The sequence below is a fragment of the Apus apus genome, chromosome 3, assembly GCF_020740795.1.
Source record: "Apus apus isolate bApuApu2 chromosome 3, bApuApu2.pri.cur, whole genome shotgun sequence".
NCBI lineage: Eukaryota > Metazoa > Chordata > Aves > Apodiformes > Apodidae > Apus > Apus apus.
The window spans coordinates 118080516-118101678 of record NC_067284.1 but is presented as its reverse complement, the minus strand read 5'-3'; the positions used below and the strand labels follow the sequence as shown (position 1 = coordinate 118101678).

Sequence of the window (21163 nt, the reverse complement as noted above, 5' to 3'; positions counted from 1 at the left end):
ACACTTTCACAAAGAGAAGATGAGGCACCTGCCATGCAGTGTTTCACTCATGTGAATAATCTCACTGACGTCAGTGGGTTTTTTCCTCACACGTAAAGGTGTTTTCAGGCTAACTCGTGTCTGTTTTGGAGAGTCTGGCAATAGCTTCTTGTAAGATAAGCACTTGGCTCTTTGTGGTGGTGAAGTTTGCAAGCCTATACTACTACTCCCTTTCCAGTCCAGGTGTGCAATTACGAAGATACAAATAATACTGTTACTCAAAGTTTGATATACACCATTTCCAGAGACAGTAAGAAGGGCTCCAGCTTTTTCATGCCAGAAATAAATGAAGTGACTTGGTTATCCTGGGAAGTGATGACAGCCATTGCAGACTGCCAGTGAGACAGACTAAACCTGGCAAAGCAACAGGTATGACTGATATCTGCTCTCAGGTAGGCCAGTACAAACGGAAAATAATCCATGTGACACCCGTGCCATTAATCCTGGTTAATGGAAATGTAACTGGATATGTTGTGTTTAAAGACAACGTACTGAAATAATGCAGCTAATGCACATAACTGAGTCCTTTCCTGGCTGATAACCATGGAATGTACAAGTTCTATGTATGATCTATTTTCTGGTACTATTGAGTGTCAAATAGATATGAAGGAGTTTATTAACTGTTCCTGGAGAAACTGAAAATTATGGTAGTTTTACTCTTGTTTTACAGATGCAGAATTGAGGAATAAAAAACCTGCATTATTTCTTTTAAGGGCAAACAGAAGCCTTTACTGCTAAAGAAGCAAGACTAGAAACAGAAACCAAATCTCTGCTTTTCCAGCAAATGGAAAAGTTAATGGTCTCAGTCCCTCTGCCTTCCAGGTCGCACTGAGCTGGGGGCAGGTGAGAGCATGCTGGCAGTGCTGTAATGCTTTAGATCTTGTAAAGATACAGTCTGTGGGTTCTGCATGCTGAGATTGGCTCATCTGCTGCAGTCACTGTTTCTGTTTCGAAACTTCATTTACCACAGCAGAAACCACACTGGGAGGAGTGAAATTTAAAAAAAAAAAAAAAAAATTGATGTAACTGATAAATGCATGACTCTTGCTACTTAAAACATGCTTAAGGAACAAAAACTATTCAGAAAACAAACTGGGGTAATTTTGTAGAATCATAGAATTGTTTTGATTGGAAAAGAGCTTTAAGATCATCAAGTCCAACCATTAACCCAGCACACTGCCAAGTCCATCACTAAACCATGTCCCTTAGCATCAAGTCTGCACATCTTTAATTGCCTCCAGGGATGGAGCCCAGCTCTTCCCTGGGAAGCCTATTCCAGTGATTGACAGCTCTTTCAGAGAAGAAATTTCTCCCAATACCCGATTTCAGCCTCTCCTGGCACAACTCCAGGCTGTTTCTTCTTGTTCTCTTCCTTGTTCCTTGGGAGAAAAGACCAACACCCACCTTGCCACAAGCGCCTTTCAAGTAGTTGTAGAGACCACTGAGGTTTCCCCTTGTCTGTAAAGAGCTGGCTGCCTTCAGCCAATTCCATATGGAGACAATGGATTAGCCTGATAAGCAATGCACATTTTATATATAAACTTTTAAAAGAAAAAAGGTGTGAAAAGTGAGGTGTTAGGGATGGTTTTAGCTGTCCTGCACCTGATTCACTAGTACCCCTGCCAGACTTACTGCTACACAGTGGGAAGCCAGAGATGTGGGACAGTGAAGACCTATCAAAATGGGGCTGGCAGTGACCTCAAGAGATCACCTAGTCTGTCCTACTACTCCTCTGCAGAATCAGCTAAGTTAGTGTAATTTCTGGCAGGTGTTTCTCTAATCTGCCCTTCGAAAGATCAAGGAGCCCTCCCAGGTAACCCACCCTCATATGTCACTCCTTTTCCCATAAGGCATTACTCCCAATGTCTCCTTTTTTTGTTGCAACTGACCTCCATTCCTTTTCCTTCTTGTTCATGGTGGACACGGAGGATAGATTGTCCCTCTCATGTGGAGACTTAGTGTCCCTCACCACTCCTCCCCAGACAAGGTGCATCTCTGGTAAGTTTAAGTATTGAGGAAACAGAGATGAAGGCTGATGGGTTTGACTGACGTCTCCACTGAAGGGAGAAAGATGCACCCAGTCTGGTCCATCCTGACTAGAGAGATTAACCGACCTAGGGAAGAATTTATCTTTTTCTGCTCTTTATGACCACTGCAAAGTAGATGCCTTGCTGAGAGCTCAAGTTACCAGACACAAATCTCCTCCTCATCCATTGCTGTTTAAGGGCTAGAATTTTTAAAATCTTTCCTCCAAAGGTTTTTGGATTGTGCACTACATACCATTTTATTCCTAAATCTCTCCTTGTTGGGCTTTTTAGTTTTTCCTCCTTGTTTTTTTTTTGAGGAGAAGCTTTTTATGGCTCTTGATTTCCAAAAATCTAAGATAATACCTACATTATATTTCCTCCTATGTGGGAATTGCAGCAGAGTTTGTGCCTCAGTCCCTCACTCCTGTTCTACATGGATTGTGTCATGTCCTTTCTCAGGCCTTGGGCAAGATTGTGTGACTTTTGATTTTATTTAGTTTCAGGTTTTGTTTGTTTGTTGGGGTTTTTTAATATCTTCTTCCCAGCTGTTGATTATGTATTTGGTGGGTTTCCTGAAGTCTCACACACTTCAATGCCGGGATGCAGTACAAAGAATAAAACGTAGATGATTTCTCAAAGTCCATGTACTGATGGTTTTGGTTTGTGCTTAGTAACATGCACATTAGTGGTTTAGGAGCTTCTCTGTTCTACTGAACAGATCCTGCAGATTTTAGGTGGTTCTTTTCACTCTTGTGCAGCTTCATCTTTATATTTGGATTAGTCTCACCTAACAGAGGACATTTATTTTGGGGGAAATCAAAACATTTTATTTTCTGGGTTCTGTATCTTCTGGTTGGAACCAAATGTTAATAATAGGACAGTTTCCTGGAGGTATTTCTGCTGCTTTCATATCCTCTGGCATCCTGGAACTTTTTTTATTTCTTTATAACTGAGTCTGTAGTTTGAGCTCTTGCAAGATGACACTTACTGGGCATTTCCGTGTCCAAGTGTTCAGGAAATGGGACTTTCTACATACTACTTTGAAAATAAATAGGCTTGTCCTAAGGACTCTATCTGCTAAAACTTCTTCTCCAACTAGAAAAAAGTTGAAAGCCACTGAACATTAGCTAATTGCTGGAGAAAAGAAAGCAACATTAGAAATACCCTCCATAAACACCTTATGATCTGAAGATACAGATGCAGGCACATACCAGAGCTTCTTTTGAACATTAGCATGCAGCTGGAGGCTTGGAAAACTCAAGTTTCCACTGAGACAGTTTAAAGTAATTGGCCTCTACAGAACTGCAAGGATATCGTTTTAATTAATGCATTGAAGAGAAAAACTTTTACTTTGGCTCAAAGACAGCCAGAAGTCAGCAAGTTAATCAGGAAAATAGTGGTGACTTTTATTTACAAAAGCAACTGTATGTTACATGTACAGGAGGATGAATACTATAGTAATAGTGAAATATGCTACAAAAACCTCTTAAGGTCTGTTTAAGGGAGTAACAAAGGTGAAGGATTATTAATTCAGGCAGGTTATCTCTGTGTTACTGTGCTTTATTTCCCTCTTTCTTCATCTCTTTTTCTTAAGAATTAGATTTGCATCCCTGGAGGAAAAGCTTAAAGGGCTTTGAAAAGTCCTGAAAAACCACAGATTCACTTTTTCTCTTCCCCATTACGCTCTTGTGGCCACTCACAAGGAGAAGCTTGTGAGAAGCAAGGAGAAGTGTGGCCAGCAGGTCAAGGGAGGTGATTCTGCCCCTATACTCCACTCTGGTAAGACTCCACCTGGAGTGCTGTGTCCAGCTCTGGAGCCCTTCACACAAGAGGGACATGGAGCTGTTGGAATGAGTGCAGGGAAGGGCCACAGAAATTATCAGAGGGCTGGTGTGCCTCTCCTGTGAAGACAGGCTGAGAGCTCTGGGAGTGTTCAGCCTGGAGAGAAGGCTCTGTGTAGACCTTAGAGCACCTTCCAGTTCCTGAAGGGACTACAGGAAAGCTGGGAAGGGACTGTTTACAAGGGCTGATAGTGAGAGGATGAGGGGCAATGGCCTTAAACTAGAGCAGGGTGGATTTAGATTAGACATTAGGAGAAAGTTCTTTACTATGAGGGTGGTGGATCATTGAACAGGTTGCTCAAAGAGGTGGCGGAGGCCCCATCCCTGGAGACATTCAAGGTCAGGCTTGATGGGGCTTTGAGCAACTGATCTAGTTAAAAGGGTCCCTGTGCCCTGGAGGGGAGCTGGAATAGATGACCTTACAAGGTCCCTTCCGACCCCACCCACTCAGTGATTCTGTTATATGATTCTATGGTATTGTCCTTGCCAGCAGCTTCAGCGTTGGTCTCGGGGTTGCTCCCCTGGGTGCAACTCCCATGGCAGGAGGTGCTGGGAGCTGAGTTACAGCTTGGAGCTTGGGGTTCCGACTTCATCTGAAAAGCTGGTGCAATTAACAGCAGTTTAGGTGAGTGGCTGTGGAATCCCAGCACCAGCATGCCATGGGTTAATGTCTCAGAAACCTGTGGAGCTGGGAGGGTGTTTCCTCAGGTGGTGGGTTGATATTGTTGTTGTGTGCCTTTTTCCAGCTGTTCATGTTGTTGGGTTTTGAGCACAGTGTTGTTTTTATTAGTCCCTCCTCGTGCTGCACAGAGAATCAAAAACAGCCTCCTCAAGCCAGTGGGGACAGGACAGTGACCCAACAGTAGGTGCTCACTTTTGGAGAGCCACCAGGGGTGATCAAGTCACCCTGGGGCTGTTGTGATCATCCAGTCTGATTCTCCAGTCTGAAGCCATGTCTTTTTGTAAAGTTGTGTTTGCAGTAGACTTCACGTGTCTTTTTAAAAAATACAGGGTTTGTTTTTTAAAAGTCCACTCTGCTACAATGAAAATTCTACTGAAGCATCAAAGATGTTTTCACAATTTTCAGTGTTAACTTGTTCTGATATTTAAGTATCTTTACAATTTAAAAAAATGCATGTCAATTCTAGATTGCACCTTTCTAGCTTTAGCTTCCACTCCTTGGATACTTTCCTGCCACTGTCTGTCATAAATGGAAAAGCCATTTTTGCTAGAGAAAAACTGCATTAATGCAGATGGATTTGGGGACTGCAGAAGCTAGGGACACTTCTGAAAAAAACCCTGAGTTTCCATGGTCAGCAACTTTTTGCTTTTAATGATAAGAAAGGCAGTATGTAGAATTGTATTACTTACTTAAAAATAAGTCTCATTTTTTGTTAACTTGGAAGCATATGTATTTGCAGATCCTTAGTCTGTGTTGTTCGTTTCTTATTTTCTTTCTCAGGAGAGTTGTATTGTTCTTTGCCCAACCCTAGGAATGTCCATTTTGAATCTAGAAACATGAAGAACATCCTTCACTGGTCAGCACCAGAAGGCACAGGAGATGGAGTCCTTTACAGGGTGAAGTATTCGGTGTAAGTTGGCTTGTTTATTTTTACCCCCACTCAGTTTTATTTCAGCACGTTAAATAATAATTTTAAAAACCTATATGTAAGATAAGGCTGATAAAAGTAGAGGAAGGAGAACTGAAATGTGGGTTAGACTTCAGCAATGTGGTTTTTCCTTTTTACTTCTGGTACTGCTTACTTCAGATCCAGTTAGAAAAATTATAAGGAGACTTTTTTCCTATTAAAGAAAGGTAGGATGCAACATGGAGCTTGAAGGGGCATTCCTGAGAAATGAGACAGAAAGACAACAAAGGGCTGTAGATTGGCATCTCTACACAATAGCCTTCTGTATACATTCATGGAATCATAAAAGGGAAGAGATCACCCAGTTCCACCCCCCTGCACGGGCAGGGACACCTCCCACCAGCCCAGGCTGCTCCAAGCCCCATCCAACCTGCCCTTCAACACTGCCAGGGATGGGGCAGCCACAGCTTCCCTGGGCAACCTGGGCCAGGGTCTCACCACCCTCACACCAAAGAATTTCTTCCTAACATCTAATCTAAATCTTTCCTCTTTCAGCTTAAAACCACTACCCCTTGTCCTATCACTACACACCCTGGTGAAAAGCCCCTCCCCAGCTTTCCTGGAGCCCCTTCAGGCACTGGAAGGTGCTCTAAGGTCTCCCTGGAGCCTTCTCTTCTCCAGGCTGAACACTCACAGAGCTCTCAGCCTGTCTTCGTAGCAGAGCTGCTCCAGCCCTTTATCATCTTCGTGGCTTCCTCTGGACTTACTCCAAGAGCTCTTATGTCCTTCCTCTGTTGAGGGCTCCAGAAATGAACACAGTTCTCCAGGTGGGGTCTCACAAGTGTGGACTAGAGGGGCATAATCCCCTCCCTGGCCCTGCTGGCCATACATCTTTTGATGCACCCCAGGACACGGCTGCTTTCTGGGCTGTGAGTGCACAGTGCTGGTTCTTGTTGAGCTTTTAATTGACCAACCCCTTCAGGTCCTTCTCCTCAGGGCTGTTCTCAATGCATTCTCTGCCCAACCTGTATTTGTGCTTGGGATTGCCCCAACCCAGGTGTGGGACCTTGCACTTGGACTTGTTGAATTTCACGAGGTTGGCATGAGCCCACTTCTCAAGCCTGTCAAGGTCCCTCTGGATGGCATTAAAATGGACAGGTGTCTAATACTGACAGCACCCAGTGTTTCACTGGTCTTTTCTAGCCAACAAAACTCCCACAATTTTTTTCTGATCCCGCAAACCTCTCTAGGAGAAAATCCACTGAAGTTATCAAGTATTGTAGAAAACAATGTGTTTGGAATTGGGCCCTTCTGTTCTCGAGGTCTGCAGTTTTGTAGGATATAAAGGAATCTGAGTAAGGACCAGAATTCTTTGCCTTTATTCCCACCAAGCGAGCACTGGATCAACCTGCAGGACAGTGCTGGCAGCTGAGCTTATAAATAGGCATGGCACTGTAGTTGTGGATGAGTTCATGCTCCCAGTCTTTACCTCTAAATATGAACACTCTTCTTAGTCAAGTAATTATTCTTTGACACTAAAACAAATTTGGATCTCTGTAAGTTTCCTGTAACTTGCACTGGCTACTGAAAAATCCCAGCTGGTACTAATAAGCAGCCAAAGGGGAATTATTCTCTGCATAATGTGAATTTGAGGAGCAGGAGCTTCTGAGGAAATTTAGGCAGGAATTTTCCAAGGAAACCTTGATTTCTTCTACTAATGTATAACAGTTGGTCAGTACTGAGGTATTGCTGCTGGCATGTATATGCCCCTTTTTCAGCTAGAAGGGTTTAATCAGCCCTGAGATAATTTTCATTGGCCTCCCCTGGACATGCTCCAGCAGGTCCACATCCTTCTTGTGTTGGGGGCTCCAGAGCTAGACACAGTCCTCCAGGTGGGGTTTCACCAGGGCAGAGTAGAGGGGCAGAATTGCCTCCCTCCATCTGCTGGCCACACTCCAGATATAGCCCAGGATTCTGTTGGCCCTCTGGGCTGCAGTTGCACATGGGGAATATCAAGGCAATAGCTTTTGTACAGCTCCTCTTTTTTCTTCAATATAGATACGGTGTTGGCAAATGGATTAGAAAGCCAGAATGCAGGAACATCAACAGAACATGGTGTGACCTCTCTGATGAGACGTCTGACTATGAAGAACAATACTATGCCAGCGTTAAAGCCTTCCTGAATGGGATGTGCTCTGACTGGATGGAGACCACACGGTTCAACCCTTTTACAGACAGTAAGGAGAGCCAGTCACACAGCCAGGTGTTCAATGGCCTTGATCAATACTGTGTGCTCAGACTGCATGTGCCTTTATGGCGTGTGATATTTTAACATGGGGTTAGATTTTTGTTTTGCAGTTGTTTCACATGTATGTTTTTGGCAGAAAAAATAATCTTCAAGAAAGATCTTGAGGTACCGGAGTAGGTCCAGAGAAGAGCAACAAGGCTGGTGAAAGGACTAGAGGGAAGTCTTACAGGGAGAGGCTGAGGGAGCTGGGGTTGTTTAGCCTGGAGGAGACTCAGCGGGGACCTTCTCACTCCCTTCAACCACCTGAAGGGAAGTTGTGGTCAGGTGGGGTCTGGGCTCTTTTTCCAGGCAGCCACTGACAGGATGAGGGGACCTGGCCTCAAGCTGCTCCAGGGGAGGTTTAGGTTGAATATTAGAAAGAATTTCCTCATGGAGAGGGTGGTCAGACATTGGAATGGGCTGCCCAGGGAAGTGGTGGAGGCACCGTCCCTGGATGTGCTCAAGGAAAGGCTGGATGTGGCACTTGGTGCCATGGTCTGGAGATGTGGTGGTGTCAGGTCATGGGCTGGACTTGATGGTCTTAAAGGTCTTTTCCAACCTTGGTGATTCTGTGAATCGTATTAGAATTTGGGTGTATGTGTGTTATATGTACATTGTTATATACACTGAGTCCTCTGCTGTGCCATGGTAAAGTTTTACTCAAGGCAAATAAAAGCTGAGGCACATCCACAGTATAAAGAACTCTGATTTTGAAAAGGCTCTATTAAACCAAGCAGTAATCATACCCCAGAGTCCAGTATCTCTTATCTGTGCCAGATAATCTGAGAACATTCTGGTAATTTAGCTTGGTTTAGCAAATTGAGTTTCAAGGTTGTTTATCCTGCGAAGTCATAGGAATTCCTAGGCAAAATTCCAAGTCAGTGTTAGCCTTCACACTGTGAAGATCCTCTTAGTTATCTGATAAAATAATTTTCTACCAATATAAATTGTTTGAAATCCTGCCAAGGCTCCCAGAGCATTACAAAAATGTAGAACTTCAAGGAACTGCATGGTGAAATCTGTGTGCCCCTGCTGCATTTGAGTGCTTTTTGTACATGTCCATCCTTCCAGCTAAAATTGATCCACCCATGGTAAGTGTATCTTCTACTGAGAAATCTATTTCCATCATTCTGACTGCTCCGGAGAAGTGGAGGAGAAGTCCTGAGGGAGAATCCATATCTCTACTTCAGGTGTATCCTGGCCTGCAATACAATGTGTCTGTCCTCAACAAAAAAACAAAGAAGCGGGTAAGTGTTGACAAGCCTGTCAACTCACCCTTCTGCAAGTGGGGAGTTAAAGGAGAAAGACAATTGCTTTTTTTATGTCTTCCAGTGGTGGTTCTCCATCAGCAACAACACCTTGGTTGTGCCCTGGTTAGAACCTGGAACAGCTTATTGTGTCAGTGCACAGATACAAGTCACCACACCACTTCTGCACAGTGGGTTCTCTAAAGAATATTGCATTGCTACTTTGCAAGGTATGTGTCAGCTGGCAATACAAAAAGAGGAGGCAAGGTAGAAAAAAACCATGGTGATTGACTTTGGTTTTATGTATCCATTCAGAGTGAAAAGCTAGCATTGTTTCTCTTCTTTCTGTGCATTTATACTGATGGATAAAATCTTTGCCTTTAATAAAACATATCTGGGGTCTGGGCTGGAAGGCACGACAGCACCTCTGAAGAAAAGAATCTTTGAGTCTTAGTGAATGGAGGATATTTTTTCTCCTTGAATGAGCTCTGGGAGTGGCAGAGCTGGGTCAGTCTCAGGGGGCAGAAGTTAGCAACAGGAGAACCTGAGGGTGGGGTTGTTACTTCTCTTGAGAATTAAACTTACAATGTAGATAATACTAAAAATTTGTCCTGTAGCTGAAATGTCATTTTGTAACATTTCCTGCAAATGCCTAAAGTATTTGCATACCACATCCAAAAAGCAATGTGGTGAATGCACATTACTGTCTGAATACATTAAAAAGCTGCTCAGTACAATGAAAACTTTTGTTTTGTTTACAGATAAAACGGCAGAGGAGACTGTAACAATCGTGTTTGGATATGTTTTGCCTGTCATGCTTGCTATCCTTTTAATTTCAATTATGTGCTATTGTGTGCACAGGTACATTAATGTCAGCAAACACAAGCATCCAACAAACCTGGTAAGTGTTGCCTGTTGCAGGAGGTCACTGCCAACCTTGGCACTTACAGAGGAGCTACTAATCTGGGAGGAAACCATGGCTAGCTGCAAATAAAAGCTCTAGTTGCCACTCAGATCAAGAAATGAACATCACATTGAGGGATTTTAAAAGCAAGGAAAATTAAGTAATAACTCAAGTTAGCAACTGTGTCTAAAAAGATGCCCAGATCTGACAAGATGACCAGAGCAAATGAGGATCAGAACAGAGCTGTTGGTTTGGGAAGAGTCATTGCCATAAGCAAGGTTTGAGGGGCAGTGAGGCAAGTCCTTTTGAGAAGTCAGTACTCCCTAAGTTGATCTAGGAAGGAGCACAGTAGAGATTCAGTGGAAAAAGTCATTAATTGGATTAAATCAGAAACAAGAAGAGAAGAAAATTAAGCAGCGCAGAAACCCCATGATGTTTTCTTGGACTATTAACTGGGTTTTACCGAATTTTACTACTTCGTTGTGGTTGAGAAGCATTTAGCACATGTGCATTGAACAGGTAACTTAATCTGGATTTCAAGAATGCTTTCAAATGCTACACCATTTTCCTGACGCTCAAAAATGTACCGACAAAAACAATGTTATATACACAAACCAAATGCATTTTCTATGTAAAAATGTTTGCAAGTTTCTTAGAGCTGTGAAGTTTAATTTTTAGGAAGAGCACGTGAAACCTAAGAAAGACTATTGGTTTCCAGGTCATGAGCTCAGCAGAGCTTTATCACTGTTACCTCTAAACAAGTTGCTCAAAACATAAACCTGCAATTATGATAATAAATTAACAGTTTGCAGTTAATCCAATCTGCATGACAGCGTGGGATGGGAGGTGTAAGGGAGTTTGTTTCAACATGCCAGTCTTTCTGAAGGAATCTAGAGCAGCACAGAGGTGACAGGAGAAATGTGCACAGAGGAACTGTGGGTTCAGGAGTAGAGCAGCTTCTGCTGCAGCATGTTCAGGTGCACGTGGAGACACTTTGCACCTGACCAGGCACCAGTTTTATCACAGGATCATGGAATCACAGTGGTTTGGGTTGCAGGAGACCTTCAAAGACCATCTAGATCCAACCCCCTCTGCATGAGCAGGGACATCTCCCACCAGACCAGGTTGCTCCAAGCCCCATCCAACCTGCCCTTCAACACTTCCAGGGATGGGGCAGCCACAACTTCCCTGGGCAACCTGGGCCAGTGCCTCAGCACTCTCAGTGAAGAATTTCCTCCTAATAGCCAATCTAAATCTGCCCTCTTCCAGTTTAAACCTGTTGCCCGTGGTCCCTACAGGCCCTGGTAAGAAGTCTTTCTCTCTATTATTCTTTATTTTTTGGGGACACAGGGCATGGTAGAGGGTAGCAGCTTGGTCTCCCTTGGAGAGCTAGCAGAACAGAGCTCTTTGCAGTCCAGGAATGTAAAGGGCTACATTGTGAAAAATTCCCACTCAGTAGCAGACTAAACTCAAACTGCAGGAGGTTTTTTTCCCCTCTAATAAATGTATGATGGGTATGCTGGAATTTTTTTTAATGTCTATTGCACATTTTTATGAACTTCTTGAAGCTTCCATTTTATTTCTCCACCTCTGGATTCAGTTGATATTAAGGTAACAAATTAATATAGACCTGGTATTTTAACAATGCTTCCTGGCCTTTGCAACCTACAGACTATTCCACGTGGGCACCCTGTGTGATTATGGGGAGGCAGAATAAGCAGTTTGTTTTGGTCCAGCACTTCTGACCTGGGGGAGCACTTGGACTACCTGGTACATCAGTGGTCTTAGTCTTCTATTCAGACCACTAATGTGCAGTTTCTGGTTCCTGTTTTTCTACTGCGCTTTCCTTTAGTGGCAGCTCATGCAGTATTTATTCCAGTTAGAAATATTACTAATTTCAGAAAGATTCCTACAGTTTAACTGGGTGAATTCTCACAGTCAGTAGTAGTAGCCTGGGACAGACTGCACTTCAGCCTTCTGCATAGCTCCCTCTCTGAAAGGAAACCTGGTATTATTGAATTTTCTGTAAACTATACTTTAATATGGTACTGGACTTCGTGCTGGTAGCATTTGGTTTTGACTGCACTTCCTCTTCACTGGTTAAAAAGAGTGGAGTAGATTCTCTAATCTGTGCCCCAGGAACAACTTCCATCTTTTCTCCAAAGTCACTTGAGTTTGTGCTGGTGGAAACAAAACCAGAATTGGCAAAATTGTTCTAACCATTATTTTGACATGGGACAGATGAGACAATGGGTATTAGAGCTGGTCATAATATAGCTTTACTTTGGATAGAATAAAAAAAGGGAAGCCCATTAATGCTTCTGGAAGTTTGTGATGAACTTCCTTCTTCCCTTAATTGGAATAACCTCCTAATAAGGTCTAGCCTAGCCTAGTATTTTAAAATTGCCTGACAGTATCAGAAGCAGCAAGATGGTATTTTATGACACTTCACTCAAATCAAAATAATTTTTTGGTCTCCAGGTATGGCACTACACTGACAAATGCAAGGAAATGGTTTTCATTCCATGTGAAAAAATAATGGTGAACTTCATAACTGTTAATGTGGATGAGTACAAGCCACCTCAGGAATCCAGTCATCTGTCAGAAGGCAAAAGTCCCCGTTACTACACTGTTTACAGTGGCATTGAAGGGAAGGATTTGCCTGCAAAAGAAGTGCTGGAAACAAGACACCTGCTTGATGTTTCACATGAAGAGATTTCACACAAAGAGGACATTTTAGTGGAAGGGAACCAAACTGGGAACTGGCTGCCTAATGGCCAGCCTGGAGCAGAGAGTACTTTCAGACAGAAACATGCAGGGACTGTAGAGTATGAGCATGATGTAAGGGCTGAAGACCTCAGTCCTGGTCAGAAACTAGAAGACCTCAGTTTGGAAGAGAAGACCTTTGCCCTCAGGAGATTACTAGATGAGCCACAGATTGCTCTGGGGGACCTGATTAATGTGAAAACAGGACAGCTGTACTGCCCCCAGCTGGAGGTGATGGCAACAGACCCTTGTTTGGGACAGAAAACAGAGGAGCTTAACTTGAAGATGGTTGATGCAGCAGATGAATTGCCAGGTGAGGCCCATATCAACTTCGTGGACTTGCATACTGAAAAATCTGGGCAAACATCCTATCCTCAGCTGAAAAAATTAGCACAGGGTCTCATGGAGAAAGAAAGTGGACAGGCCACATTAGTAGATTGGGATCCTCACACGGGAAGACTGTATATTCCTACCTTGTCCAGTGTTGAAAATCAGGTGTGTGAAGGACTACTCAAGTGTGATGATCCTGACAAAGAGGGAATTTTGTGCAGGCTTTATGAGAAAGAGGTATCTGATGAATCATCAGAGGACCAAGAAAGGTATCTCCTGCAATTCAAGGAACAATGGGGACTACATGTAGAAATGGAAGACTGAAAAGTAATTTTATAAAATATTCTAAAATGCAAAATCTTGTTTAATTTGCTAGAGAGAGATATAGACTCTGTGGAGCAAACATGCCTTCATGTATTGACGTTTTCAGAACCATCACAGTTGAACAACTTATTCATGATACATTATTTATAATAGTTTCCAGACATGATAAAAGTAATGAACTCCCATCACAAACCCCTTAGGTAAAACAGAGTGGTTACAAAATTATCTACTTAAAAAAAAAAAAAAAAAAGTATTTTTACAGAGGATCCTGTTAGGATTTTCACATTGTAATTTCTATCAAAACAAATTATCAGCATTTGAAAGCAGTTACTTTTAGCAAATTAAAAGCAATGATGTGACATTTTGCTGGACTATTTCATGTATCTTGACACAAACCAGTCTTTTCTAGGTCATGCTTCTGCTGTATGTAATGGTTTGAGCTGACTTTTGTGGAAGTCAAGGGCATTCCTGTATATATTTATTCAGGATAGTAAAATTACAGGATATTCTAGAAATTACTTAATAGGACAGATGATATTTTTCTTTACAAATTCTTATCTGTCACTTTACTACTTAATGGACCTTTTTTTTTTTTTTAATCACCAAAAGCCGAAACCAGTTGTGATTTGTTTGGTTTTGAATAGGAGAAGCAAAAAAAAGAGAAAAAACACTTCTATGGTGTTTAAAACCTTCCAAACTAGGTACATTAGGTGTATTTTTTAAGACCTTTACCAATATATTTTCTTTTGGGTAACATTTTTTTTGCATGACCTTGGTTTTTCTGTGATTGTTCATAATCTGAAATATTTCAGTTGTACTCACAGACTTTAAAACCAGAAATGACAGTAAAATATTTCATGCTGATAACTCCTTATCTGATGCAAAAAAGCCCTCAACTACTCTTATAATAAAGATATAGATCACGTAGCAATGTTACACCTAAAAGCTTATATAAATGCTTTTGTGCATCAGGAAGTTCACAGAGGGTTGTAGCTCAGGGTGAAAGAACAGAATGGCTGGAGATGTGAAAAGGCCAAAATTTCAGCTACTACCATCCTCATTTAAGCCATCCAAGGTCTTTCCCAATATTTCCTCAAGATTTCTCAACTAAGATCTTTGTGCATATCTCCTCATTGTCTTTTGCAATGCAGGGGCTCTAACTCAGGAAGGAAACAGTCATTTGCTTGTTTCTGTATTCCATTGAACTTTATCCAGTTACTGCTGCCTTAAGACAAACCACTTCTGTTAATGTGCATCTTCCATATGGAAGGATGAGGATGCTCCAGCTCCCTCAGTAGTTTGGTGCAGCTGCCAACCAATGATTTTTAAGATAAATTTATGCTTTGAAATAGTAGTTAATTTTTGACCAAATTATTTGTAATAGAAGTTTGCAGCATTTCCCATGTTGCTTCTTTTTGATCCAAACTTGTATTGAACTCGGAACTGATACTAGATTATGCAACAGTCTTTCTGCATATTTATAAGATGTACTTCCAAAGTGTTCTCAGGATAATCACAGGGGAAAAAAAAAAAAAAAGCCTGGGGGAAGGAATTAAATTAAACTAAGAACTTTCTTTTATATGCAAAATAATTTTTCAGGTTAGCTAGCCAAGGTCTGGAATTGATGAGACAAAAAATGCTGCCTATTTCCAGTAATATCAGTAAATTGTTGATGGCATTTTTAGTATCCTCAAAGTTACTCATATTTTGTCTTTAAATCTTCTAATTATATTGAACAAATTAAACTGATAAGACATAGTACCTTCAACAAGCCAGTCAGTCAGCAGGGAGCAAAATACTTCCACGTACCATTGTAATTTTACCTGTAAGATTACAGACAAGAGGCAACTATTAATTACATGGAAAATGGAAGCAATAAGAGAACTGAGATGTTCCTAGTCTTTATTACACTTCATTAAACTTTAGTTAGCCACATTTAATAGACTCAATGCAGTCAAAACCAAGGTCTTATAGCTAAGGCTACTTGCAGGCTTAAAATCAATTATTTTTAAAATTATGTGGGAGATGAATAAGAACTAAGTAGAGGTATGTTGAGGGCAAAAGGATTTGTATTTCTTGACCACAGTGGTGATGAAAATAGAATTTCACCTGTGTCTGCAGGGCTGGTGTGACCACTACTGGAAAAACTGCATCTAGTTTACAAAATAATCCAAGCCATGAGGAGAAAAGGCAAATACTATTATAAAAGGCTAAGGCAGTGCTCTTTTGAGCTTGAAAAACAGGAAGCCTAGCTATCAAAATGAGATCTAATTATGATGAAACTGATAGCTAGGTGTGGGCACACACTGTTTTGGAAAAGGAACTGTAATTTTTAAGTGGGGTTTTGCTGCCTACAACTTAAGAGAGAGTGACAGGGTTCTTGAAGGAGAGACTGAAACAGGCAGCTGGGTGCAGATTTTAAGGTGGGTCCAGCAAGAGCTCTGAAAAATATTCTCAGAGTTTACAAAGTGCACTGTATTAAAACATCCTGAGCAAGGAAATACCTCAAATTGTATTATTAATAAATGACTGTGCAGAAGCATGCTTGATTTCTCCTGATGTCAAAGTAAATGTTAAGGTAAACTTGTGCTTTACAACTTCCCTAAAGAGAAATGAATTCCTGAATTTGGGACTGACCCAATTTATCAAAGCTTATCAGAAGAGAGTTAAATCATGACTTCCATAAGGTCTAGCCTGCAAATATAGGCTTAACCAGATGAAATGACTGGGGTGTGAAGGAAATTAAACTTAACAGTAGAATGGCAGCATGGTTCAAGCATTTTTGTGAAACAAGGACAGCTGACCATTTACCAAGGGCTGTGAAAATTCTTCAGTGCTTGTAGGTCTTTCAAACAAGTGTGTCCTTCAACAATAATGCTGACAGACAGGTGACATTTCTTGCCTGGAGTATGCTGAATGGTATAATGATGCTCATATGCTGTAAAGTCTTAAAACTGATTAATCCCTTTTTTCCTGTTTAAACAAGAAATGTGGGTCATCTATACAGTGGAGGTAAAAAACTAACTCAAAGCACTGTATTTCTGAACAATTGCAACTTGTGTCTGATGTGGATCATTCTTGCAAAGTCAAAGATTTAAACGTGTGCAGCTCTCTCCCATTGTCCATTCAAAGTACCAGTGTTCTCCATAAAAAGAAGACACAGCAACAAGGCAAGATTCTTCTGCTTTGGTTTTGCATACACGTTTCGAGCTTCATCAGTCCAGGATTGTGTAGCAGTTAAGTGTGGGAAGTAATTTTCATGTTTAGTGTCACCTAGAAACCATAATGATTTCTGGTAATCGTTACCAGCAGTAACACTAAGCTGGTCTGGATTTCTCACCGTCTTTTCCCTTTCTGGTACAAAAAAAAAGAGAACAAAGAGTACAGACTTCTGTTTTTTTAAAACCTCCAGAATCACGTTAGCCAAGACAGATTTTCCTGGACTAAGTTGGGTTTTAAGAAGACTTGCTCCTTAGCACGACACAGCTACGGAAACCCTTGCTCACAGAGGACACACACCTTCCAGCAGCTTCCTCAGCTCTCAGCTTTTGCATCCATCCTGGTGGGGAAACACTCTCTTGCATCGCAGCCCTGTTCTCCAATTGCTTGCCACTGCACTTTGCAACACTGCAAGGTGTCTGCAGGCTGAGAAACCTGCAGAAAAGGCAACAGTCCTAATTCTGTATCGCTTGCAAGACAGCCTCTGAGGTCTCACACTGCCTTACTCATTATCCTGTCGAAGTTACAAGGATTTATTCATCCAAGTGCAAGCCAGAACTGCTCCTCATCTCTGACAGCAGCTTAGCAAACGCTGTCTGCCAGCATCCAGAACTGCTGCAGTGGCTCGGGGGCGCCAGAAACCATTCTCAGAGCACAGTAACTCACCCAGGGGCTGGCTTCAGCAGCAGCAGCCGCTGCTGCCAACAGGCATCAGCAGCTCTGCCTTCCAAAAACTGAAATCAGGAAACAATTCAGCTGTCCAAAGTCAGTCAGCGTGCTGACAGCAGCACGGCTCAGCATCAGGGCAGAAAATAGCTTTGGGTTTCTGAATTCTCAATGATCTGAAAGTCGAGGAAATGTTCAGTAGGGCCCCCTACTGAAGCAGCGGGGAATTCTAAAAAATACCTGAACCCTTTCAGTGTGACAGAAAGATCAAAAGTTTTAACATTTTTTGCTGTTATAGATTAGGAAAGTTAGCACTTTAGTACATAATTTGTGTATTTTAATTTTGTTCTTTATTTCTGTTCATATTTCAGGCCCTCCAAACATTTTACATTCATTAAATACAAAGAAAGAGGAGTTGATATTCCAGTTTTGCAGACAGGGAAACTGATACATGGAAGGGCTAAAATGGCTTGAAAACCATCATACATTAGGTGTGGGCTGTAGGGCAGGATGGGACAAAAGCCAGACCCCCCCTTCCCCGGTGCCATGCATTAGCCACTAAGGTCACACTTCTCCTCACCTCTGTGTCACCAGAGTGCAGGTTACTCTGAATTGTTGGATGTGTAAGGCTATAGACATACAGAGTTTGGCTTGAATTTAACAAGTGAAATTTTAAGTTGAAAAGTTAGTATGTGAACCAGTTGCAAAGTCCAGAGATGATCAATAAGATCAGAGGTCTGGCAAACCAACCCCCAGGGTAAAGTCAGTTGAAAACTGAGCTGAGATGGGGCCCTCTCCGCTGGTGTTCAGTCTTGTCACTCACCCTCACTACCTGCCAGCTTCCAGACCTCTGGTCTTTTTAGCCCTGAATAACCATTTCATACTTAGCCCAGTGCTCCTCATCCTCTCTCTAGGAAATTATGTTCTTTAGACTACCCCTTGCTCCTTGTAATGCAAACACCATGGCATCTACAAAAAGACCACACGGACTCACTCAGCTTGCACAATGTGAATTTAGAGACTATTTACTCTTCTCCCACTGGATTTAAAAACACATTGTGCTCTACGTGTCTCCTGACATACACAAAAACCCCAAAATAATTATATTTCTAAACTGAATGTGCTTGTATTTTCCATGTGGTCACAGAGATGTTTTACTCTTTAAGCAGTTACCACAGATTACATGCATCCTAACAGAATGCAAAGCTCTGTTTTTATGATTAGATAGGTTTTAATGACAGATCTTAAAAAGTCTTTGGGTGAACTTTTCCCTGGTGTGCAAGACTGAACTTGCATAGCTCAAAGAATGATGGAATCAGATGTTTATTATTTACCCAGCTCTACAAAGACATACAGATCTCACTGAACTTCACAGAGCTTCCATGGTCAATCAGAAATTTTAACACACAGACACCCAATACTTTCAGATGAGAAAAAACATGGGTAACATTCTATTCTGCAGCTCAATGGTATTGTCTGTTTTTCCCATACACACAGTTTTCCCTGCCCTCATGTTTTTAAAATGTAGCCAAGAAGCAGCTGGAGAGCAGGGCAGGAGTTAACAGTCAGAAAGGGATGGTCAGCAGTTGTTCAGGGATAACCAGCAAAATTAGCATCAGGCAGTGCAGTTGGTTGCAGTAAGGATGGTGTGTGTCGCCAAAGAGCAACAGAAAATAGCAAAAGCTGATTAAGGGTTGTTTTCTGTTCCACTGAATCAAATTTAATTTTGCTGGAGATGAGCAGAGAAGTCCTCTGCCTGTCCCAGGGCACTGGCAGGAGCCCTATTTTTAATTTTTTTTTTTGCAGGAACTTGTTGCCACCTGGAGACAGAAGTGCCTACAATCCCAGTGCTGACCTACTGCGACTCTTAATATGCAGTAATGAAAGCATTCAGCAAAGGTCTCCAAAACAATTATAGCTACAAGTTTAGCCTCTGCAGCTGGGCACATGCTGGCTCATGTTCATCCCGGGCTGGAGAGTCTGAAGAGTAGTGTGGTCAACACCCAAAATCCTCAGTGACTGCAATGAGCTCTAGACACTGCTGCCAGGGACTGGAGTATTTGGAAGAGAAACTCCACCTTCTCCCATGAAAGGGGCCTCAGTCCTGCGCTTGATGGAAGATGCAATGAAGACAGAAAATGGGAAGTAAGGCTTTTATTCTGAGTGCCTGGAGCATCTCTAACACTGGATAATTTCCTGGCATTTCTGTGGTATTCAGCAATGCAGGATCCCTCATTATTAGGTTTCCTCTTAATACCCATGATTGCTTTGAAGTCCATCCAGTAAAATCAAAACTATCCACCTGTCAACTGTAGTTTGTGCTGTTATCAGGTCATGTTACCACTGGCTCCCTTAAAAATTAGATAAGTGCCCAACGGAGATGAAAGAGGCATCTTCATGGCTCCTGACTGATGTGAAACCAAATATTCCAGTAAATGGCAATAATCAAAATCCATTAAGTGGACGAACCAGTTATGGCTTGTTTTCCTTAGCTTTTTACTGCTATGTTTTTCATTAGTAAGAAGGCAGATGTGTTCCTTGTTAACTTCGTTAGCATTTATCAGAAAGCTATCTGCTATAGCGAGGCCATCAGAGTTCCTGGGAAGTATGTATAAAGACCAAAACAAGCAACCTCATTGAGACTAGGTTTGTAAATTTGCTTATCTTCTAACTTCTGGTCACCATGACACAGGGCAGATGGCTAGATTTCTTTCAGTCTGATTTGATTACTACTTGTTTTGGTCTCTTTTGCAAGAGAGCACAGGAGACTCCACTCTGAGTTAACCGGGAAAGACCTCATCCTAACAGCCTCACCATGGTAACCTCGTTACTCCATGATCCAGTAGCCTCTCCAGTGCTCCTAGTAGTGAAGAAACACCAAAAAACAGTGTACACAATTGAAATTTAGTTGAACTAAGCACCTGGAGCTAGTTAGTATGAATTTTGTCTACTAAAAATAAAATTCTTATAGCAACAAGCATGGTCGAAATACCAACATGGATGAGTAGCTTCAGTTGGGGATGGAAAACTGTTAGCAGTTTAGATCCAGGACAGGCATTTAGCATTTGATCCTCAGGCTTGCAACACACTTCACTGGGACTTCAGGCAAACCAAATGATTTCTTCCTGTTTTCTATTTCTGCCTCTAGCACTCCGTTTTTATTATTTAGAAAACTCCCCAAACCTCTCCCAGCTGTGGTCTGCCAAGTGCAACACATGCAGGGACTCAGTTTCTGCCTCCGGCAGTTTTTGTTCAGCTGCAGAAGAACTGAAGGAAACAGGAGCATCTTGGCTGCCAAGACACATTGCAGCATCTTACAACAAACACCAGGAACTGCAGGGAAATCCTTTGATTCATTCTCTAAACCACAGAAGCTGGTTGGCAGAAATGTGTCATATTACTGAGAGGGGAGGCCAGGGCAGCACCTAAGAACCTGGCTTCAGGTTCCTTGAATGCTTCAAGACAAGGAGGTATTCCCCCACCCAGGGAATGAAAGGCTCTCCACAAAAAGAATAGGAGTTCTAAATCACAGAATGGATGGACTAAATCCACTGCAGCTTTAGGAGATTTTAAAGGTGTTACCAGCAGTACAGGAGGAAGCAGAGAGCCAGGCACCTGTCAGTCACAGAGTTTCAAGGAAGGCAGATGACTGAGAATTTGGTCCCACTGACTTATGCTTAACCCTACTATTCACCTCCTTTTCTCACAGCTACTCCATTTTGTGCTATTTGTGCAGCTTGTAAGAGCTTCAGGATACAGTTCAGACCCATCTCCTCTGCATCTTCTCAGTAATACAAAAAATAGTGGCAGAATTTTGTCAGTTTAGGACTAGTAGACTCACTGTTAACCTTCTGGTGTGCAATGAGCACATCAACCGAGTCAAAAACTTGCAGAGGATGAAATCCATGTGCTATTTTGAGATCT

At 42.0% G+C, this 21163-nt stretch overlaps 1 protein-coding gene and 1 long non-coding RNA gene across 8 annotated transcripts in view; one reads left to right on the top strand and one right to left on the bottom strand.

Annotated features, from left to right (window-relative positions):
- The window catches only part of LOC127382568 (uncharacterized), a 175770-nt gene that overhangs the window by 16901 nt on the left and 137706 nt on the right, over window positions 1-21163 (bottom strand). For 5 of the 6 annotated variants that reach the window (XR_007888984.1, XR_007888986.1, XR_007888988.1 and 2 more), the window contains exon 3: window positions 15117-15177. The exons of the other annotated variant lie outside the window; for it this stretch is intronic. This is a non-coding gene — a long non-coding RNA (uncharacterized LOC127382568). The remainder of the gene's footprint in view (window positions 1-15116; window positions 15178-21163) is intronic. 6 annotated transcript variants of the gene reach the window in all.
- On the top strand, window positions 5389-13562 carry IL20RA (interleukin 20 receptor subunit alpha). 2 transcript variants are annotated; one of them, XM_051614364.1, is made up of 6 exons: window positions 5389-5499; window positions 7555-7733; window positions 8855-9030; window positions 9116-9260; window positions 9792-9931; window positions 12416-13562. In XM_051614364.1, the coding sequence occupies exons 1-6, from the start codon at window positions 5426-5428 to the stop codon at window positions 13352-13354; spliced, it is 1653 nt and encodes a 550-aa protein (XP_051470324.1). In that variant the 5' UTR covers window positions 5389-5425; the 3' UTR covers window positions 13355-13562. The 2 variants fall into 2 exon arrangements, with proteins under 2 accessions (XP_051470324.1, XP_051470322.1); XM_051614362.1 differs by lacking the exon at window positions 7555-7733 and having other exon boundaries at window positions 5443-5499.